Source organism: Prinia subflava, chromosome 19 (assembly GCF_021018805.1).
Source record: "Prinia subflava isolate CZ2003 ecotype Zambia chromosome 19, Cam_Psub_1.2, whole genome shotgun sequence".
Classification (NCBI taxonomy): Eukaryota; Metazoa; Chordata; class Aves; order Passeriformes; family Cisticolidae; genus Prinia; species Prinia subflava.
Window position 1 is genome coordinate 10,270,788 of NC_086265.1, and position 22,209 is coordinate 10,292,996.

General features: G+C 51.1%; 1 protein-coding gene across 4 annotated transcripts in view; it reads right to left on the bottom strand.

Annotated features, from left to right (window-relative positions):
• The window catches only part of MSI1 (musashi RNA binding protein 1), a 30,244-nt gene that overhangs the window by 2,357 nt on the left and 5,678 nt on the right, over window positions 1-22,209 (bottom strand). The window contains exons 6-14 of one of the 4 annotated variants that reach the window (XM_063416026.1): window positions 20,462-20,554; window positions 10,331-10,379; window positions 8,268-8,350; window positions 7,534-7,651; window positions 5,858-5,938; window positions 4,547-4,603; window positions 1,692-1,760; window positions 1,412-1,566; window positions 856-921 (exon numbers count right to left, since the gene is read on the bottom strand). In XM_063416026.1, the coding sequence (XP_063272096.1) occupies window positions 880-921; window positions 1,412-1,566; window positions 1,692-1,760; window positions 4,547-4,603; window positions 5,858-5,938; window positions 7,534-7,651; window positions 8,268-8,350; window positions 10,331-10,379; window positions 20,462-20,554 (747 nt within the window). In that variant the 3' untranslated portion in view covers window positions 856-879. Of the gene's footprint in view, window positions 1-855; window positions 922-1,411; window positions 1,585-1,691; window positions 1,761-4,546; window positions 4,604-5,857; window positions 5,939-7,533; window positions 7,652-8,267; window positions 8,351-10,330; window positions 10,380-20,461; window positions 20,555-22,209 lie in introns of all 4 variants that reach the window. The other 3 variants (XM_063416030.1, XM_063416029.1, XM_063416027.1) reach the window with 3 other exon arrangements.

Genomic DNA, 22,209 nt, shown 5'->3' on the forward strand with positions numbered 1-22,209 from the left:
CAGAAACACTCAGTACACAAGCTTTGCCCCAACACAGTCTTGCTCTGCACATTGCTCGCATAGAGACAGTGCACAGCAGAGATGTTTCTGTCTTCAGTGGCAACCTGCAGGCCAGGGAAACAGGGTCCCACACACCGCGTGGCCTGGCCCCTGCGAGGGCTGGGACGTAGCAGAGTCCAGCCACTTCCCCAGCACTTGGCTCTGTCCAGCCCTGCCAGGCTGCTGTGGGCTCCTGGCTGTGGACACCATTCCCTCCAGTCTTTTCTCTCCTTTTTGAAAAGCTGGTTGTTGACTTTTTTTATTTTAAATTTTACGCCAGCTAACTTCAGTCACATTTGCAAAGCAAACAGGCTATCCATTATCAGCCCATCCAAGGACGAAATCCAGAACTGGTCAAAAACAAAACCAGATTTTCCTTCTGCCCCTCTCCCAGGAAGGAGATGAAAAACCTCACTTCCCAGAGACTGGTCTCAGCAGCAGTGAGAACAACCAGCTGCATGGTGGAGGCTCCCCCAGTCACACAGAAGAGCCAAGCTTGTCTCTCAGGATCACCCTGGGTTGTGACTCTGGCCAGCCCTGCAGATGTTTTCTTTTTGTGAGTGCTTCATTTTCTTCCTCTTTGTGCCAGACACTAAGACAGTTTCCACTCGCAGCCTGGCAAGTGTTCAGTAGGAACCCAACCTGCCAAGCTTCTGGTGCAGGAGAGCCCCAGGTTGGCCACAGGACTCCTCCCAGAGGCCTCCTGTGAGGCCAGACCATGAAGCCTCACAGCCCACAGCTTCAGCTGGGAGCACAGGGACCAGCTCAGAACCTCACTCCTCTCTCATTACCTGCTCCTGTTCAAAGCTCTCTTACCTCCTGCCTCCTTGGTCCCCAGCTTCAGTGATACCCATTGGTAAAAGCTGTTGCAATCAAGGGACCCTGTGAAGAAAGAGTTAAAACCCCACTCTTAAACAAAAGAACAGTGAAGAAGAATTACTAACACAACGAATTCAGTCATGGCCCAGATGACAGAGTAACTGTTTTCAGCTGGAGGTGCCAGCTCTGAAGAGCACATTGCCCCATGTGTCAGGGACACATCACAGGATGCTGTGTCAGGGCCAAGATGGGCTCTTGGAAAGCCTGAGCTAGATCAGAGAAGGGACTGGAGATCAGGACCTTGAGTGGTGATCAGGGAGAGCCAGCAGAAACCAAGGATGCGGGCTCCAATTGAGCTGCTGCACTCTGCACCGTCCCTCTGGGTCTGGGGCTCAGCAGTGGCACAGCCAGTGCTGCCGTGGGTGGAATTTCATAACCAGACAACAGACTGTGGGCTGAGGGGCTGCCTGCCGCTGCTCACCTCCCTCACCACATGGAGACACAGCCCACTGCCCATGTCCCTCCCTCCACAGCGGGCACAGGGCGCACTCACCCCTAGGCTGTGTCCAAAGCCGGTGCTGGGGGCTGGACTGGCAGCGCTGATGTAACTGCTGACCCCTGAGTCCTGGTTGGCGGCTCCATAAAGCTCTGCCATCGGCCCGGGACTGGTGGTGCCCAGAAAGCCACCGGTGCGACTGGGGGTGGAACCTGCAGCAGGCAGCAGAACTACGTAGTGAAGATCCCAAAAGTGCAAGCCCGTCCCACCCCCCTCCCGCAGCCCCTGGGCAAGGCTCCGTGGCAGGACCCCGCGCTGCCGAGGAAAGCGGAGTTACCTGTCCCTCGCACCACGGCCGCCGCAGCCGCTGCTGCCGCCATCGGTCCATACGCAGTGAGGGGGATTGCTGCAAAACAAGGAACACAACGGGCATTCAGGAGCACTGTGGCTACGTGGGAAACTCCTCAAAGGGAGCCTTCATCTCCTACTGCAAAATACCGGGCTCACACATACATACTGGCTTAGTGCACCACAGGGGACATCGAAGGATGACAACAAGGAAGCGCCCTGAATTTATCAGTGTTCCTGTGCACAGCCAATGTCCAGGGGAATTGCCATCGACGAGCCATGCTCTGTCAAGCCCACACCCCAGAGCAGCCAAAGGCATGGTGTGGAAGAGAAGTAGGCAATTTCAGATGTATCCTGTCACTACTAAGCTTGCAAGACACAGTTAATCTAAAGCTACAGATCCAGATTTTGGCAGTAAATGTGGAGAATCGCAACAGCTCAGGGACAGCAGCTGAAGCTTAACATCCTGAGGCTCAGCCCCTCCTCTGTCTCTTGGTAATATTCTTGAATAACAGTTTAACAGCCTCTTTCTCCCTATTTCTTTGCTTAAGACATACAGTTCTCCCCACACTGAGTTTTGCTCCTGAATTGCTCAAAACCTCTTTGTTCATTGTAGAAAAGCAGGAAACATATACCTAGGGAGCAGGAACTAGAAACGGCTTAATTAAAAGAGTAAGTCTTAATTTATATGTAGCAGTTCTAATTCCCAACTCTACTGCCACAGGCATTCAGCCCTCGGGGCAGGAGGCATCTAGCCAGTATGTTTCTCTTTGCCCTTAAAATGACTGGGTCAGCATTTCATGCTTGAATGTGAAATTCACTGTGATTCTGTTTAGAGCACCATAAAAAGAGGTCAGAACAAATCAATCGCGTTAAGGCTGAAACCCAGACTAGCTTAGGAGGGAATATTTAGTAGCAGGCACCAGCCTGTTTCAAGCAAACGTCATACGAGGCTTCTATCTGGGTTAGCCGCTCATTACAGGCCCTGGGCCAATGCAGGCATGTTGCTGCTTCACATCACCCCCAAAGATGCTGTTCTAGGAAGGAAAGGCTGCTAGCAGCCCCCCTCCTGCCCCATCCCTGCTGCAAGTCCCTAGCACATGAGTGAATGTATTTTTACTAAGAAAGGAGGCAAGGTCATCTCAAAAACTCCAGTCCTATTTCCAAGAAAAACCCTTCCTGCCTTTGCAGTCTAATCTGCTGAGACACCAGGTTTGTGCTGCGGTGACAAAGCACCTGTGCATGCATCCCTGCCTGTGCCATCCCCTCCTCCTGGCTCCCCTCAGCCCGTGTGTGCTGCAGCCACTCAAGGCACAAGGGCCCTCGAGCGCACAGGGCCCTGCTCTCCGCAGGGCCAGCTCCAGCCCATACAAGGGAGCCGCAGCCCAGCCAAGCGGCTGCGTGGGGGCTGCTTAACAGGAGGTGAGCGTGTGGGGAGGGAAGGATGCCACCATCCCCAGCTGGTCCTTCAGCGAGACACTCAGGACTGTAAGCTGATGTGGCACACGGCCAGGACAGCAGCATTAATAACTTCTTGTTGTGCACAGCCCTGGTGCACCCCGGCCACCAGTGACAGCCAGGCCCCAGGCAAGTCACCTCTGCTAGGAAAAGGCACAGGACAGCCGGGGGTGGACATGAAGGGAGAAACACCTCTACCAAGTCACCAACGTTCCTCTACAAATGGGATGGGTTTTGCACAAAAGCACACATGTAAATAAACAACTGGACCCACATCTGCTTTGCTTGTCAACCAGAAGGCTCAAAGGTGCTTATGCAGCTGCATACATGGTGTCAGGGAAGGGTTTTGTTATGAGGGAAACAGGATTTAGTTTTCCCCTACTTCCCTCAGGGAAATTTGTTCATTGGTGGCTGCCAACCTCAGCATCCTCACAAACAGAGAGTCCCTGAGGATTAACATAGTTTTGTGCCACAGAAATTCCCTTTCAAGCCTGTTTGTACTGCTAATTCCAGAAGAGCTTCCCGGGAAGGTTTTCCATACCCCTTTGCAGAGAGATTCAAACCCTGAAACAGGTGGGGGCAAGGAAGCACTGGGAAGGAGGAACACCGTGGAAATGAAATGGCACACGGGGAGCAGGGTGCTACAAAAAGCTGCTTTTCTATGACAAAAACCATGGACAGGACAGAGCTGGGGAAAACATGGCCATGGAAGGGAGAGTAGACAGAAGGAACATCACGTAGGGAGAGCACACTGCACACACCCCAGGGGCTGAGGATCCAGAGGGCATTTGCACTTGGAGGACATTGAGAACGATCCTCTGCTCCCATTTTGTTCCACAGCTCCCTACAAGCACTGCAGGACTTTGCAAGGTCCCACTACACTCACTCCTACCTGGGAAGCCTGTGTGGGAGTAGCTGGGGAGCTGCACCACCCAGAGCAGGGAAAGCATTCCCTGCAGCCCCTCCTGCCCAGGGAAATGGGATTAGAGTAATCAGGAGTGCTTCCATGCCCTCTCCCTCCTCCCAGCACTCCAAATTTCATCCTTGCAACAGCTCAGGTTAAAGCCATTTGTAGACCTGTGGAAGTCAACCTGCTCCCTGCAGTTTCCATACTAGGTTTACATATAGCCTGGGGCAAGGAGCTAAAAACAAAGCAAGCAGCAGGAAAGGACCTGCATGGCCCTCTTCAGCGGCAATACACATGGCTCTGATTGCCTCTCCATCTTTCTATCCCCAGTGTTGGATGGAGCTTATCCAGATGAAGGAGGAAATAAGGCACATTTCCAGTTTAACTGCGCCAGGCTGTGGAGCAGCAACACCACTGAAACAGCCCAAAGCCCCCTTCTCCCCTTCCAGCTTGTGATTTAGGAAATGAGTGGGACTGACCTGTGAGCTCAGGGAGGACGGGGGCACTCGGGAGAGGGGTCCGCTCTACACGGAACTCTAAAAACGAAATGCAAGACAGCTTAGGAACTCATCAAACGCCCCGAGGGAGACCCCCAGAGACACAGCAGCTGGGGTCTGCTGGGGGAGCAGTCTGCAACCAGACTGCAACCACGCCAGTGTCTTCTTTAAATTGATTTATAACTGGTGCTGAAAGGTGCTGGACTCCTGCCCTGAAGGCTGAAAGGATCCATTTTTCCTTGGAATAAACGTGGCCAGGGCAGGGCGAGTTCAAGTGTCACTGTGTAGCCTCAGGTCTGCCCTGGAGCACCAACCCCAGCCAATCTGACCTCTCAGCAACAAGGCCAGCGGGTGCCCAGCGTGTGCCACACTCAGCCTGGCACAGGTTTACCATGAGGGACTTGAAGCCACTACAGCTAGATTCATGGAGAGCTTCCAGACAGCCAGGAGGCAACAGCAACTTTCAGCCAGTCAGCCTGGGCTCACCTCAGATGAAGAGGAAATCTCCCATTCCCAGCCCTTAATATCAAAACTTCATATATCAACCATCACACTGAGGGATGGAGTCAGGAAGGGATGCTCAGAGTTGCCACAACTCTAGAAAATAGCAATAGCACAGTGTGTCCCTTAAGTGTGCTCTGCCTGTTTCCCTGGCCTGGCTGAGAGCAGGAGGGGAGGCCCCACAGCTCTGAGCAGCTGTGGCACAGCAGGTTGCAGCCACTGAGCGCTGAATCCATGTTCTGAGCACACGGCAGTGCTGGAAGCTTGAAACCACCCAGTTTGCAGGGGATCTGCAGCCCCTGGCCCAGCAGATGCTTTGTGAAGGCTGTGAGTACTCCAGACACTGTTCAGAACACAACTGCAGTGCTGCAGGCACCTGCCTTGTGCATGCCCAGGAGTTCCCTGGCATACAGAGTTTCACATTCTGTGCTACTTTCAGAGTGGTGGCAACTCTGGTAAAGAGAGACAGACACACACAGAGGCAGTGAGACAGGCAGAGCTGCAGGGCCCTTCTGTGTCACAGCAGCAGCCCTGCGGAGGAGGCCAGCAGAAAGGATGTCAGAGCAGCCTTGGGCTTTTCCTGCTACTGCAGGGTGAGGATAATCCTAATGAAGGACAAGCTGTTCCCACCTATTCCAGGGCTTCTCCAATCCCCCTTCCACATCCATCTCCAATTCAAAGAAAGACCAAACAGAGGAAAGGGTGAAAGGGGCAGAGCCCAGGTTATAGATCATGCCAGGGGCTCCCATCACCTGAAGGCAGACCAAAAACCAGAGCAGGAGCTCCACTCACCAGGGAACTGGTAAGTGTAACCAGGTGCAATGCCAGTGTAACTTCGACTCGCATAGGTGGCAGCTTGGAAGCCTGGATAACCTGGGGAAGAGAAAAGGACTCCATTATTGCAAGCTGGCAAGGTCTGGCTGCTCACGAGCAGCATGAGCATCCTTTGGCATTAGACAGCAGAAAGAGGGGTAACAGCAGAAGCCCCAGGAGAGCGCTGGGCAGAGTGCACAAGGCGTGTGAGCCTGCAGAGCAGTTTCAGCAGGCCCATTTAATTTTTCCTTGCTCCAAACATGTAAGGACGTGGAGATTTCCTTCTCAGACTCACAGCTCTGCAGACTAAGGCTTTCTGATGCATCAGCTGGATTTACAAACAGGAGATCAGGGAGGAGGGGGCATTGAACGGCTGAAGCTCTGAGTCACTTTTGCACTAGAAGGGCTGATGAATGCAGGTACAAAGAACGTTTCTCCTGGCACAGAAGGGAGCACGACTCCTGATGTTCCTTGGGAAGCTGACCATCTAGAGGAACAAGCCTGTGAGAATGCAGGGCATTGACTCACAGACGAATATTTGATTTGAGATCTCCCAAAACAAGAGTCGTGAATTTCCTCGTGACTCAGTTTGAGTCTTGCTGCTTTAAAATTCAGATGGCTTAGAAAAGGCAAAACCAAAAACCACAGGCTGAAGATTTATTTTCCTTCAGTAATTCAAGTGAAAACATAGGTGGAAAAATGCCCTTTTGGGGGTTTTGTTCAGTGACTAACTGCTACTCAGCAGGCTTAGCACTGAGAGCTAGGCTCAGTACAGCCTGCCCAGCAACAACAGCAGTGATCCTGAGCAAACAGTGCTCTTGGGTCAGCTCCACCCTGGCTCCAATGGAAGTGAGAGGAGAGAATGCCAGGACCAGCACCCACACTGGGGAAGGATCATGCTGACTCTCGGATCCAGGCACGAGGTTTGTGGGCCTGGAAGATAGGACTACAGATGATTTTTTATTATTTTTTATTTTTTAAAATTTTTATCTGAATGTTTTTGCCTTGGGAGCATTGGTAGACATGAAACCCAGCCTGCTTGTCACCAACTTCTCCTTACAAGACAGTCTTATGATAAATGTATAGCTTTCTCTGCAATATTTGCTGTACCTGAGAAGGAGGGAACAGAGTGAGACAACACTCAGCTAGAACTTCAAGGGCATTTCAACAGTCTTTACATGGCAGTGGGGACATTTACACAGACCGCTGTTTCAAGTGGAAGCTTAGGGGCTCTTTAATCAACTAATTCATCAGAAAGCCTGTAGAAGTGTGTGAGAAAGAGGTCTGAGTACAGATTACTCCACACTCAGCTCTGCAGTTACACCCTATTCTACACGAAGGAATTGCTGTCCATGTGCCAGGGCACTGCAGGGCCGTGGAGGAGGTGCCGAGGGGCAGAACCGCCCCGCAGGGGCAGTGCCCGGCCGTGGCAGGGCAGCGGTGGCCCGTGTGCAGTTTCTCCAGGTGCCACCAGAGGGCAAGTTGCGATCGCGAACAGGTCCCGGCGGCCCCGCGCGGGGAGCGCTGCCCTTGGCGGCCCCGCGCGGGGAGCGCTGCTGCCCTTGGCCGCCCCGCCGCTCCCGGAATAAACCTCTAAGCTGCTGCCTGGCACGGCCGGGAGCGGGGGGAGCGCGGCGGAGCTGACGGGGGCTTACCCAGCATGCCGATCCCCAGCATGAAGGCATCCATCCCGTAAGGCATTACTCGGGACCGCCCTCGTGCAGAGCCCGTTGGGGACATCACCTCCTTCGGCTGAGCTTTTTTACACTCCACCTGCCACAAGAGAGTAAGGATCAGGCTGGCCTGTCACAGGCTGGCTCACAGGCTGTCACAGACAGGGCCACAGAGCACAGGCAGGCCAGGCAGGGCTGCCTGCGTGACAGCACGTCCCAGCTCCAAGCCTGCTCCACTGCCCTTCCCTGGCAGAGCTGTCCCCAGCACACACGGTGTGCCAGCCTTCCCTCTTGCTCTGCAGCCACCACAGGCAATGGGGAGCTCAAACATTGCTTTTCTCCTCCTGGTGTTGCCCTTGATGTTCTACCTGACCCCGCACCAGAGCCTCAAAGCCTAATTTTCCTCATTTCTGAATAAAGGTAAAACCTGCCCCCTCCCAGGCCAGTACAAGGTTTTGTGTAACTCCACAACCTCCAAGCACAGCACAGTTCCTTGTTTAGTTAGTTCTCCTCCTTGAGAACTCAGTATTATGCTTGTTCACCTCCATACAGTGAGTTTCTTCCCCAGACTGACTGCTGTGGTTTTTGGGGAAAAACTCAATCTGATTCCCCACTGCAGAGAAGATGCATCAGGTGCACCCCACCTCTGTGCCACTGCCCTGCTCCCTCCCACACCTCTGTCCCTGTGCCCCCCAGCTTCTGCCCCAGACACTCACCATTTTGTTGTTGATCTCATGGAAGTGGATTTCGCACACTTTTTCCACAATGTCTTCACTTTCAAATGTGACAAACCCAAATCCTGAAGAAAAAGCAAAACTCCCTGATCAGGTCAGACCTCTCACAGTTTGAACCCTCTACTCACAGGCTTTTACTGGCAGGAGAAAAGGACAGTACAATCAGCCCTTTCGAAAACAGCTGTCATTCATCTTCCCTCTCTAGCAAATTCTACTTTTATGCACAAGAGGACTGTCCTCTTATAGATTCTCCTCTCCTACTCATCCCATACTTCCCACCCACTCCAAACCCAACTGATCTCAAACCCAGGTTTGTTTGGGGTTTTTTTTAACGTTGCTATTTTGCAAGGCAAACCACATGGCTGGTAACACTGGGGAGGATCTGGGCAGATGCTCACACAAAGGATCGGTGGGGAAACCAACATCTGCTTGCCAGGACATCACCACCCTCGCTAAACGCGCCCCACCAGCAGGAACACCCTGCAGTTCCCTCACGGCACTTGCCATAAAGCCTCATGTGAGCAGGCACAGATCAGCAGTGCAGCTGCACACAGCAAGGCAGACACAGGCACAGTAATTTGCAAAGTTTCACCAAAGTAAGGTTTGTATCTGGGGTAAGACAGGACAGCGTGTTCCTGGCCCCTGGCCCACGCTCACACCTCCTTTCTCTCACCAACCCCTTTGCTGACAGTTTTGGCAAAGCCCAGCTCGGGTGGGCAGACTGAACTCCTCTAAGCTGGCTGCAACCGTTTCCGGAGAACTGAGGCAGGTGGGAGGATGTCTTAAAGCTTGCTGTGAAAGCAAGCTGGGATTAAGCAGAACTTTCTGCTTTCCAGAGCTGGCCAATTCCATGGCACTGTAAAATAACATTTAAAAGCAGATGGGAATCCACTGCCCAGAACCCCACCTTTCTCCACACAGCTAGAAACATCTTGCTATAAACTTCATCTCTGCCCAGGTAGATTCACACTACTCACTTCAACACCCCCAAGCAGAGGAGCTCAGGAATTCAGCAGAAAAACCCTGATGTCAAAAGCAGTCCTGAGCCCTGTCAGACCCCAGGCCTGCTATGCCCTGGGCTGAGCCCCTCACTGTTGACACAGTGGCTGGCAGCTCTCCTTGCTGCCTCCCAAAATGCCCAACAGCTCTAATTGGACCAGTGACTGGAAGGCACCCATGGAGGAACAGGGGTTAACACTTCTTCCCTTTCAAGATGAAGCTGGAACAACATCCTAGGACTGCTGAGGCCTGGCAGTCAGAGCAATTTAATAGCTTTAGAAAAAAGTAAAAATCTGAAGGGCACAGAGTGTAGCAAGAGCAGAAGGGAGAGTTCCCTCAGTGTTCTGGGGGCAGAAGTGCTTGGAAGTGCTTCAAACAACACACACGAGAGCAGCCAGCACAGGGCTGTTACTGACCCTGACTGGGAAGAGGCTGAAGCTAAGTTTGCAGGTCAAGTTGTTGCCATTAAATCTCCAAGTTGAATGCAAGTGTCAAGCCTCAGGCCACCAGGTAGTTGGTCTGAGGACTCACCAGGAAGGCAGGGACACCCCTGGACGGGCTGGGTCAGTACAGCACAAATAGTACAGCCTTGCTCCCATCCTGTAACCAGACTCCCCAGCAGGACTCGGGTAAGAAGAGGTGACCTGGGAGCACAAGTGGGCTCCAGGCCGAGGAAGGGGCGAGAAGCAGGCACTCTTCAGGCTATCGTGTCAGCTTTCCCAGAGCTCAGATTACTCGGGACAAGGTAAGACACACACTGCAGGCTGGAGCCACGGAGGTGAGCACGCAGAGGAGGGGGCCGTCTCCTCTCACATATCTGCAACTCGACGAGTTTACAGCACAGGAAACGCACTGGACAAAAGCTCTCTGTGCTGCGAGGGCCACTGGTAAAGGATGCAGATGCAAAAGAATGGGGCGACTGGAGGCAAGATAAAGAGCAGCTCTGACCCGCATCCCCTGCTGCTGGGATACTGACCCCTCCCTAGGCAAGGCAGGAGGCAAACCCTCTGCAGTAACCTCTCCTAGGGCCAGAAGACAGCTCTCACCTCGGTGTCTGTTGGTTGTCTTGTCAAACATCAGCATCGCATCATCCACCTGCAAAGAGAATGGCTGCAGTCAGATTATTACTGCTGCAATGAGCATCCTCCAACACAATTGTTCAGAGCTTCCCTGGCCTCCCCAAACCTGGGGGGGGGTGAAGATGAGACATCCTGTCCCCAAGAAGGAAACAGGGTGTGCACACATAAGCTATCACACCAGGCACTTCCCAAGCCACAGCCAGCATGGTCCTGGTCCCCTCACCAGCCTGGGGCAGGTGCTGCTGAGCTGAGCCCCCTCGGCCCAGCCCCTAGCAGCAAGCGACCCTGATTGTTTGCCTGCAGCTCCAGCCGGGGGCCAAGGAGCAGGGAGGGCATTGTTCCCAAATCCCGGCCTCAAAGGAGAGGAGAATCAAAGGGGGGCAGAGAAGCAAAGCTGGAGAGGGGAGAGGAATAAGGGGCCTCCCAGCGGCAGGGGAAGCAGAGGCCTCAGACAACAGAGCCTGCCTGGGAAAGCTGGGAAGCGCCCCCACCCCCACCCCAGAGGAGCCTTTCCTCTAAGTGAGGTTTCCCACTGCTGGAGGCTGTAATTAGAGCAAATTTACTGCAAGGCCTGAGCAGGGCTGCCTTCCCGGGGGGAGGGGCGGCCGGATCCCATCCCCCAGCCGGCCTGGGGCTGCTCTCCTCCCCAGCACATCACTGCCTGGTGCCACTTTCCCCCCATCTTCCCGCGGGTGTTGCCTTGCGGGGCCGCATCCGCTCCGCAGGTCAGCCCGAGTAGGGTTAAAAAATACACTTCAATCCCCTTCGTGTAAGCCCCAGTGTAAACCTGTCCCACTGACCCATCCCTCCTCTAATACCACTGCCTTAATCCGATTATGAAACTGGACGTGCAAGTGCTCAGGGGAGGTGGCAGCAGTCTCTGGCCAGCAGCTGCCCTGGCCCTCCTCCTCCATGTGAGATAGCCGCTCCCTGAGCAGCAAGCCCTGCACGCCCCCCAGTTCTACAGGATTACTCCTTTGCCTCACCCCGGGAAGAATCTGCATTGCTGCCTCCTCCTGAACAGTCACTGGAGAGGGCAGAGTGCTGCCCATGCCCTGGCACAGGCAGCCACAGGCTTTGCCCATGGACACTTCATAACTCCAGTCCTTTCCCAGTCAGGAATGGGAGAGGCTCCTACTCTCAGACCCCAGGACAACACAGGACACCCAGCTCCGCCTCAGGGCCAGGTGGATGGAAGCAGCCCTTGCTGACATTTCCAGTACCATCATGAGCAGACAGAGATCATATTTGATGCCCTTGGCCTTGTCTAACACATCCACTCCAGGTGACAACAGACAACCTGGCTCCTCTCATCTCACACGCTTACCATCCTGGCTCAGCTTCCCTCAGCCAAGTAAACAAACACCTGAGAAACATGCCAAGCATCCAGCCTGGAGCCACAGGGGACATAAGCCTTGACACAGACCCGAAGCAACTCCTCAGCAGCTTCCCAGGACACACAGGTAGGGAGATGGGCGCTGAGGGCAGCTCCTCACGCTGTCATTCCCCATCGCCACTTGTTCCCACATCTGCACCATTTCCCTTCATGGTACAGCACAACTCTGATGTGCTGGAGGGAAATCCAACGTGGCTTAAAAACAGTTCAACGGGTTCTGGTTTTGCTCATTTTAAAATCTAGATCCATTCCCCCATCCAGTTCACAAGAAGGCTGGAGAAATAGCTGTTCTCCCCAGTAAGCACTGGGAGAAAGCTGTGTCAAAGGCACTCTGAGACAGTGCCACTCCCAGTTCAGGTAACTGGAGACCACAAACCCATCACAATGAGAAATGGGCACAAGAAAAATAACAAACTAGTGTCACTGAGCACAGGCCTGCTGCTGGCTTACTCTGCCTGACCAGCCCTCCTCTGCACAGAGTCTGGGAAGCAGAAGCAACTGCAAGTGGCAGAGCCCAGTGCACTTCCACACAAACTCCTGGCACAGCAATATCCCAGGCAATGGCTGCGCGTTGCTACAGCACTCAAGCATTCAGAGACAGAATGTGCAACCACTTCATCTAAAACCATGCTGTGAGGAGAGTTGCAGCCTTCTTCCTTCTGAACTTTTTCTGATGGCTCTGCTTTGAGGTGTCTACCCAGCACCCCAAAACGTACTAGCCTTGCAAAAACTTATTTATTGTAGCAGATGTGCTCTGTTTGACAGCTCTTTCCTGCTAAAACCTAATTCTTATACAGTACTTAAGTGTGTGTATATATATAGGTGTATATGAACACAACTCCGGGGCTTCACCTTTGTATGGCTATAATGTATTTCATTGCCATTAAAACCTACACATGACCATCTTTATGTCTCCTTTCAAGGGAGCCTGTGAGCTGAGTTGGGTGGTCTCAGCACACACCTGTGAGGTGAAGCAGGGCTCAGATCCCCCCAGCCCTTGCTACAGGGGATATGTCATTACTCGGGCAGAGCCTCACACCGAGGCACCACATCCAGCACCCACCCAAGCCGTGCCTGCACCGACTCTACATCCACCAGCAGCCACGGCTGGGCAGCTATTGTGGCGGTGAAGCACCACAAGCCCCCACCCCCGCTCTCCCCTCCCGCCCGCCGCCGCGCTGGGCCCTTCCCGGCTGGGCCGCGCCGGGCCCCAACAAAGGCGGCCGCCGGCGGGGCCGTCGCGATGGCAACGCGGCCGCCATGGCAGCTGGGGCCCGGATTAGCGGCTCACAAAGCCGCCCCGCAGCGCTCCGTGCCCGCGGCCTGCCACGGCCTGCGGGAGGGCACCCAACGGGGGCCTCCGGCACCCCAACAGGCGAGCCGGCATTCCCGAGGGATTCGTCACCTCCTCGCAACCCCGCTGCCCCGCGCAGGGACACCTTGCACCCGCGCCCACCCCGGCCTTGAGCCTGTCCTCCATGGGGCAGCCGCAGGTTCCCTGTGCCACGGCCCCACCGCCCGCGCAGGGAAGAACTTCAGCCCAAGAGCCGGGCTCATCTACTCCCTCTCTTTCGGTTTGAAGCCATTCCCCCTTGTCCTGTCACTACATGCTCATGTAAATTATCACCCCCAGGAAGCTGGTGCCTTGAGCTAGAGGAATAAAACAGGATGACTCGGTGCTCCCTGCTTTCTAGGTCCTAAGTGTTCCTATGCCTCCCCTAACTAAGAAGGAAAAAGAGGGGAGTGGTTTTTTGTTTGTTTGTTGGGGTTTTTTTGTGTTTTTTGTTGTTGTTGTTGTTGTTTTTATGCTTTCTGTCTGGGCTAAAATGTATTTTTCAAAAGCATCTATCCTAATTTAAAGACCTTAAGTGGTGGCAAGTCTAAGAAACACTCAGGCTTGTGGCCTGAGGGTGACATACAAACCTTCACACAAAAGCCATGCAGCAGCCTTGAGTCCCCCATCCTCAGAAGCAGAGCATGATCTCCCCCTGAAGCCAAGATCCAAACTGAGCTTGCCACTGATTCTCAACAATTGACTAAAAATCACCCCTGGGAACCCGGCACCTTGAGCTTGAGGAATCTGCTGTCTCCTCTCTAGGTCCTAAGTGTTCCCATGCCTTTCCTGGACAGGCAGGAGGAAGGAGGAGCAATTTTTTCTCCTACCAGGTGCTAAAATCTCTGAGGCCACTCAGAAGAAGAGTGAACGGAGTTCACTCAAAGAAAGCCCTTTCCTCAGAGTCTGCTTTAGAAATGCTTTAAAGGGGCATCCTCAACAGCTCCTTTCCACACAGTCCCTATGCAATTCCAGGAGTAGTACCAGACCCAAATTACTCGGAAAAAAAGTCTGTCTGAAAAAAAAAAACATTTTCTGAGGTGAGGATACCACAACTGAAGCTTCAGCACCTCTCACTTAAAAGTGCCATAATTATAAATGATCTATCCAGCCTTGGCCAAAATACCTGGGGGTTTTCAGTGGTTTAACCCCACTCTAATATCTTTCAGTTTTCTTCTTTCATTCTTAGTTTTATGCTAAGGGGAAGCCAATGACATCCTCATGCAGATTTTAAAAAAGAATAACTTCCAATACCAGTTTGATAGGAAATGTTGGATGCACTTTCACAAAGGTAGATTTTGAAAGCTATAAATATTCAAGCAAAGGGTTTGTAGAGATGGACATCTTCCACCTGAACTGCAAATAAAAATGTGTGAGATGCTTCGAGAAGGAATCACAGCAACATATTTGAAGTAAAGTCAGTCAGAAAAATAGTAAGTGTTGAGACAGCTTCCATAAGAGAACTAGAAACCAAACTATCTAGAAACCAGTCAGCTATCCTGTCAAGACACAGCATTAGCAACCCTGTGAGGCTCTCCCAGCTGCACAAACAGGACAGGCCAATTCCAGAGAGGAGGATTCATGGAGAGAGCTCCAGGGAGAGGTGCGCTGTGCCATTAGGGCCCTTCTTACCCTGCTCTGCAGACCCACTCCCAGAACTCTGGGAAGGAGACCTGGCCAAGGGGACAGAGCCTGCTCCACGCCACAGGAGAGCAGAACAGCGTGTCCAGGTGTCCTTGCCCGCTCTCACATGGGCACCTGGCAAATATCAGGTGAACCCCAGAAGAGCTGAATGACCATTACTGCTGGAGTGTTTCTGGCTGTGTGCCTACCAGATGCGGAGCACAGAGAACCCTTTGTTCCAGAGGCATTGTTACCACAGGCCAAACTGCCTAGTGCCACAAGAGAGGTGATCAGATTCCCCTTCTCCTCCCCTCCCCATCTGTTCATGGCAACCATGTTATGTGTGAGAATTTACATAAATTGCCCTCTGATCCGTGGAAGAAAATCCAAAATCCAGTTTGGAAATCCACAGCAAGTTGACAAGTAGCTTTGATCCCTGAAATTTCCAGAGAGCGGCAGATTAAGGATTAATTAATTAACATTCTCCCAATCCAAAGTGAGGAAAATCATGGCCATTGTAAGCACAGAAACAAGTCTTCCTTTAAAGACATTTTCCATCAGTATCTGAAGGTTTTCCCATTAGTCAGCAGGAGAAACTCATTTCATACACCCAAGTCAACCACCCCATTCCTCTGGCAGGAGTACATGAATATGCATTGGTGACAGACCTACAAACCCTGATCAGATCCAGCACTCAGCTACTGTGATCTTCCCCATTGCAACAGTAACAGCATCATCCCCGTGAGACCTCAGGACCTCTCAGGTCCAGAATTTGGATGGAGTATTAGGTGGCAGCCTAAAGGTCAGAACCTTCCTCAGACCTCAGATCTTTTTTCTTGTTTGCTTCCAGGGTATTTTTAGAGAGGAGATCTCCCTCTGGGCAAGAGCTGCCTCACAGAGAGGCCGAGCCCTCACGACCGACTCATCCACACACGATTACCTCAGGCCCAGCGAGAGATGCAGACTGGTTTTAAGCACTTTCCAAGCACCCTTGGTGCTGCAACTGATTAGTGACTCATGCAAAGACGTCATTGGGAATGTATTTCCTGCACTGCTGCTTCACCAAATGCAAAAGCACATAAGCAAAAGCATGAGTTCCAAAACTCGATTCGGGTGCAGGCCCCCATTTCTTCCAGGACCTCTGCACTTCCAGTTTTGTTAAGATCAGCTTCTTCTCCTGATGATAATCAAAAGACCAGCTGCACCAAGTTAGAGCAGAGCTCTGCCCTGCCCAAAACCTCCCAAGATATCAACCAACAGACAACTTTGGAACTGGAAGAACACAAAGATAAAGCAAGGATACTACCACAGAGCCCAGAACACTACATCCCCATCCAAGCTGTTTGTGATTTGGAGATTTTCTGAATTCAAAGACGTCTGTGTATTTTAAAAGACCTTCCATGAATTTGCCCAATCGTTTTGGAACCTATGCAAATTTTGGCAACAATATCCTGCAGCAAAGATTTCACAGTTTAGATATGCTCCATGATAAAATGACTTTATTTGTTCTAAGCCTCTTCCTATCTTGCAATTTATATGATTTTCTCTACCACAAAACTTCATCAGACCAACTCTTGCATTAGAAAGATGACCTGAGTTTGTTTTGATTTGACACAAATAACCTTGCTTACAAGATCAGAGACCTAACAGTCCAAAGAAATTATTCTGATGGACAACCCCTTTTCCTCCCCAAATATAATACAGAACAACATGTTCCCACAGGTCGAAGTAGAGAAGGAGGAAGCTGCAACTTGAGCTCCTCTGGCATTCTCATACGTGTTGAACTAGACAGAGGGCTGGCTGTGCCTGAGGTGGTAGGTGCAAGACACCTTCCTCCTCTCTTTCTGTTGCAGGTTTCAGTGAGGGTGGTAGCCTGAATCTAGAGAAGCTGTTGAAATAATTCCTTGTGCTGTCTAAAGATCTTCAGCACCATCCAACTTAAGCCAAACTACTTGGCTGCACATACTGTGAATGAAAATCTTTCCAGGACTTCTGTCCTACAGTTGAAAAAATAATCTCCTTTAGAAAGCATGTGCATGGCCTGAGCTTGGGTCTCAGAGAGAGTCAAGTTTTGGAACCAGAGAAGTGTTTCCTAGAGATCCCACTATGCTCAAAGCCCTCGCAGCTGCACCTGACAAACCACAGCCAGCTTGAGATCACTTCTCAGACTCTCTTTCTGTACTAAAATAAAACCTTTGTATTTTCTTTCTCAGGAAAACAGCAGCCCATATGTTTTAGTCAGTTTTGGAAGGGAAAAAACCCCAAAGTGATTCCTCTTTGAAGCAGAGACACACACTGTATTTGGGATCCTCTTTGAAGCTTCACCTTGTGTGCCTGTTAAAACCAAGTATTTTGATATGAAGAGCTGGGGTGCCAGCCTTGCTTTATTGCTAAGTAATACTCATGGATTTCCTTTTCACACATTTTCACCTTTCTTTTGCCACTTCCATTTTACAAAGGTGAAAGAAGGCTTTGGACACAGCAAGGAAACAAAACAAAACAAAACAAAAACAGGAGAACAAGCAGAAATGCCAAAATGGAAAAAAAAAATCACATTTGGGAATTTTACCTCATGAAATAGAAAACCATTTCCTTTGCAGCCCAACTAAATTTCCATTTTTTTTCTGCTAATGGACGTAGGAGGTGTGCTGCTTCTGACCTGAGATGCACCAGCATGAACCACCTTGGTAGACTTCTGAGCTGCAGTTCACGGATTTGAACTGGAGAGAACATTATGATAATCTAATTTGAACTCATCTGTTCTGCAGGCCATAGCACTTCCTCTTGTAATTCCTTCAGCATGTACATGCTTTCTGTCTGGGCTAAAATGTATTTTTCAAAAGCATCTATCCTAATTTAAAGACCTTAAGTGGTGGCAAGTCTAAGAAACACTCAGGCTTGTGGCCTGAGGGTGACATACAAACCTTCACACAAAAGCCATGCAGCAGCCTTGAGTCCCCCATCCTCAGAAGCAGAGCATGATCTCCCCCTGAAGCCAAGATCCAAACTGAGCTTGCCACTGATTCTCAACAATTGACTAAAAATCACCCCTGGGAACCCGGCACCTTGAGCTTGAGGAATCAAGGATGACTTGGTGCTCTCGGCTCTCTCCTCTCTAGGTCCTACGTGTTCCCATGCCTTCCCTGGACAGGCAGGAGGAAAGAGGAGCAATTTTTCTCCTGCCATGTCCTTGATAACTGTGGGGCCACTTCAAAGAAAAGGGAATAGTTACAAAGCTCTTTCCTAAGAGGGTAAGTCCTCTAAAGAAATTCTTTCAAAGAGCATCCTTAACAGTTCCTTTTCACACAGTCCTGAAACAATTCCAGAAGCAGTACTGGACCCAAGCGACCTGGAGAGTCTGAATGAAAAAACATTTTCTGAGATGAGGATACCATGACTGGATGCACCTCTCATTTAAAGATGCCATAAATCAAAGAGATGAAGACCACTCATGGTATCTGGGACACCCATAAACACAGGATTCTATGAGACCTCTGAAACCTGGGAGGCCCTAGCACATCATAAAGAGCCACCAAAAGAGACTGTGTATCAAAATCATGTTTTCCATGAGTCACAGCTGAAATTGAAGGCAACAGGCTTTGCTTAGCCTTACAAACCATACAACAGCACATTTAGAGCTCAGAACTCCAGAGCTCAAGGCCACAAGGCTTTCCTCTGAAATGCACTTTCCCACTGATCCTGCCCATCAGCCACATCAGGCTATCCACTGTAGAGAATCTTTCAGGAAACCATTCTCCTGGCCATGGGTGAATTATTTGAGGCAGGAAGATGGTTACAGACCAGGAACGTGCTTTACACAAGAGCTCTGAGGAGTCTGTCATCTGAAGTGAACAGATGAGTCACAAAACTGCCCTGAAGATGGCAAGTCAATGTGAGCAGCCCTAACGTCTCCCATGGAAAGTCCCTAGAGCCAAGGGTCAGCTGCTCCAGCCTCACACAGATTTGGAGCACTGGATGTTGTTTGGGACACTGGTTCCTCAGAAATGAATCACCAAGCTATGCAGAACTCTCCCTCCTGCCCACTCCAGAAAACAGCCTCACACAACCAGTCTGTGGCCTACATCAGGACACCTCTCAGCACACAACCACTAAACAAGAGAAACATAACAGCACCCCAAAAGAGCTGGAAAGGACTGCTCAGACTAGAGCAATTGTAACTGTCTGTAAACTGAGTGCTCTGTGACATGCTTCTTCCTTGAATTAGCAGGGATACAGTCAAGGTTAAAAGGGGATTATGCCAAAGACAATTTGTTTTCCTATCAAACAAATCCATCAGCAGCACAGGAGAACTTGCAAGTCAAACAGCCTTCAGGCTGCACAGACACATGGGCACTACCACCTTTAGTGGTGGCACCCTTGAGGATACCACGTAAAAGCTCTTGGAGACACAACAGAGTTTGCCTGTTTCTTATAAAAAAGAAAGCACACAGAGCTACCAGCTGGCAAACACGAGGATATCTGACCACTTTCTCTTAGGAGTGAGCAGAGTCCTGCTTTGCACACCAGGACATGCAGATTTGGCTTCAGAAGCTGAATGAGAGTTCTGCACAGATACTCATCCCAAACTTTCTGCCCAAAAGTTTCAGCAATATTGCAAATATGGTCACACAACTCCCTTTCCTTTCACTAATCAGTGTGCCCTAACATAACATCGCCCTTTTGCAGGATATTTCAAAAGAAAATTAATACCAAGCCCCTCATCCCCACACTGCAGTTCCCATGGTACTTCCCTCCATGACCATGATTCCATCAGCAACGTTCTGGCCAGGTCATTACCCACCTAAACATGCTCCTCCCTCCTAACTGGGCAGAAAGGCTCCAAGAGCTGCAGAATCCAACACTTCCTGCCCCAAAGAGCAAACCTATGTACAACACCACTGAACAACAGTGAAACAATGTCCTGCCACAGAGGTGACCACACTCAGCACTTGGGTACATTGGGTATGATGATCCCCTTCAGTTCCTAATCCAATTAAAAATCTTGGGATCCTTCAGTCTAATCCTGCTGATATCACTCCTGGGATGCTGACAACCTCCTCAGCTGAAAGGTCACAACTGATCTCCCTTCAATCCTCAGACTGGGTCCAGTCTCACCATTCACACACCTGGCTGTCACGGACTCTGGCACAAGGGACTTCCAGCCACAGTAGCCCACCCTCCCCTGAGCCACCACTGGCCATGGAAGAGCCAGACCAACACAAAGTACAGCCTTAGTGCCAAACTTTCTTCAGTTATACAAAACTCACACCACCACTTGCCCAAGACTCAGCAGGAGAAGTTCCAGGACTGAAAGACTTATTTTTTAAAAAGGATTGTTGAAAAATAAATCACAAGGTTTTGAGTTAGAAACAGGCCAAAGTCAGAGGTTTGATAAAGCAGCCACTCTCAGGAGTATCTACCCATCCTCCAGCATTTGAACAAACTGCAAACCCATGAGCCACAAGAGGCTTCTGGATAGGGAAAACTTGGAAAACCATTTCCCATAGCTGAGGTCCTAGCAACTCCAGGAACAAGGATAAACTCTGTTTCAAATCACCACAGGGCAGGAGTCACTGGCTGTAGCCCCTACAAGGACATTACAGCCAGCCAGCATCTGTAACTGACCTTTAATCTACTTAACCCTTGCAAAAGACACAAGCTTCTAATCCCGCCCCCACAAAAGTTCAGAAAACTCCTTTTGCCCCAGAAGCAACAGCTTTGATCCAACATCACTCAAGAGACTTACCTTCCCGAACTGCTCGAAATACTGTTTCACATCCTCCACAGTAGTGTTCACAGACAGACCACCCACAAATATCTTCTTCGTTCGGGTCACCATCTGGAAAAAGGAAGGACAGGAATTCACCAAATAAACCCTGAGCGAGCAGAGAACGAGACTCAAAAGGCCACTAACTCCCCTCTGCTGCCGGGAAGCGCTTTTCCCTTTGCTGCAGCTGAGCTTCCAACTTCTCGAAGCCCTCTGGCCAAACGTAGCTGGCAGATCTGTGCCATGCCGGATTCCTGCTCCTGCCTTCACAGACCCCACCACACGTGCCAGCACCCAGCCACCGCCTCCTCGTCAGAGCCTCTCCCCTCAGCAACCTGCCACCGCTCCCTTGGCACTGTGACACCACCCCAAATGTGTGGGGCACAGTTGTCCCTCCCCAGCCCTGCCACTGTGCACAGCCAGCCTCCTCCAGGCAACCCCAGAGGTAGCTGCTGTGCTCCCAGGGTGGCAGCAGGCCTGCCAGCACAGGCAGGTTCCCCAGGCTCTGCCTCCCACCCCACAAATTGCACAGCATTCCAGTCTCAAATGGAATAAGCCTCATTTCACTACCATTCCCCAGTCACTTAAATGGAGCCCAGTCAACACCCAGTTAAATTGCTTTTGCCTCTGCAAGAAGGTAAAGACAAGATCCCTCTGCCACTTGTCACAGATACAGCTGGGACAAGGAAGAAAACTAACTACCCTGAGAGGGGCCATGGCTGCCAGGCTCAGGCACACCGACATCCTTTGAACCAGCTCTCCAGCTGCATCCTCCCTTTAGCTGCTTGGCTACACCCCTGCTCTCAGAGGAACACATGGTCCTAATTACCCCAAGGAGCATAGGGCTAATCCGCAGCAATTCCCTGGCTTGGAGAGCAGCCCGTTCTAACACTAAAGCACCTTCTGTCACCAAACTGCTTAATGGAATTAACCCAATTCCTACCATGTGCTTCCTGGCTCCAGTTACTTGGGATACCTGCTCACCAATTGTTCTCAGTGCCTGAACCCCTTACTTCCCTCCCAGCACCAGTCTCCTCTTTCCTCTCTGCTTCTCAACACAGCTTCTCCGCAGCTCTTTCACCCCTAACAGCACTTGGAATAATACAGACTCTAAACTTTAAAAATTACATCCACGACCTAAGTTAAAGGAAGACCCAAAGTCCAAAGCCAGTCTCCAGAGTGCTGCTAGCTCCTCAGCAGAAAGTTTCTAGCTGCACACCTGGAAAAAGTTCCTGCCACTGTGCATTTTAATGCCAGAGCCTCTGGTAGGTAAGATCCAACACCAACTCCTTTTGCCTTTTCCAGTGCTGAAGTACACAATAACATTTCACAAAGTGAAATCCTTTTCCCCTTCCCTCCCATACCCCTATTCATCACACACAGGTGCCCACACACACGACAATCTTCCACCCGTGTCACATCACAGCATGGAGCTGTTCCACATCTCCTAAGCCTGGAACTTCCAACCATTGTCTGCAACCTCAGAAGGACTTCGTTCACCTTGGGCATTATTTAATCCATCAACTCTATCTAGTGCATCCTGAACTACAACCAAGGAGCTCCTGGTTCCCTCAGTGCCATGCAAACTCCCAGCACTGCTCTCCAGCAGAGGCCTGAGCAAACCCCAGCGAGCAACTCTGTAGCATGCACTGGCCACCTTGCACAGAAGGACAAGGTTCACCATCACAAATTTTGCCCTCTGTGGCACAAGGGCTGCCCACAGTGCT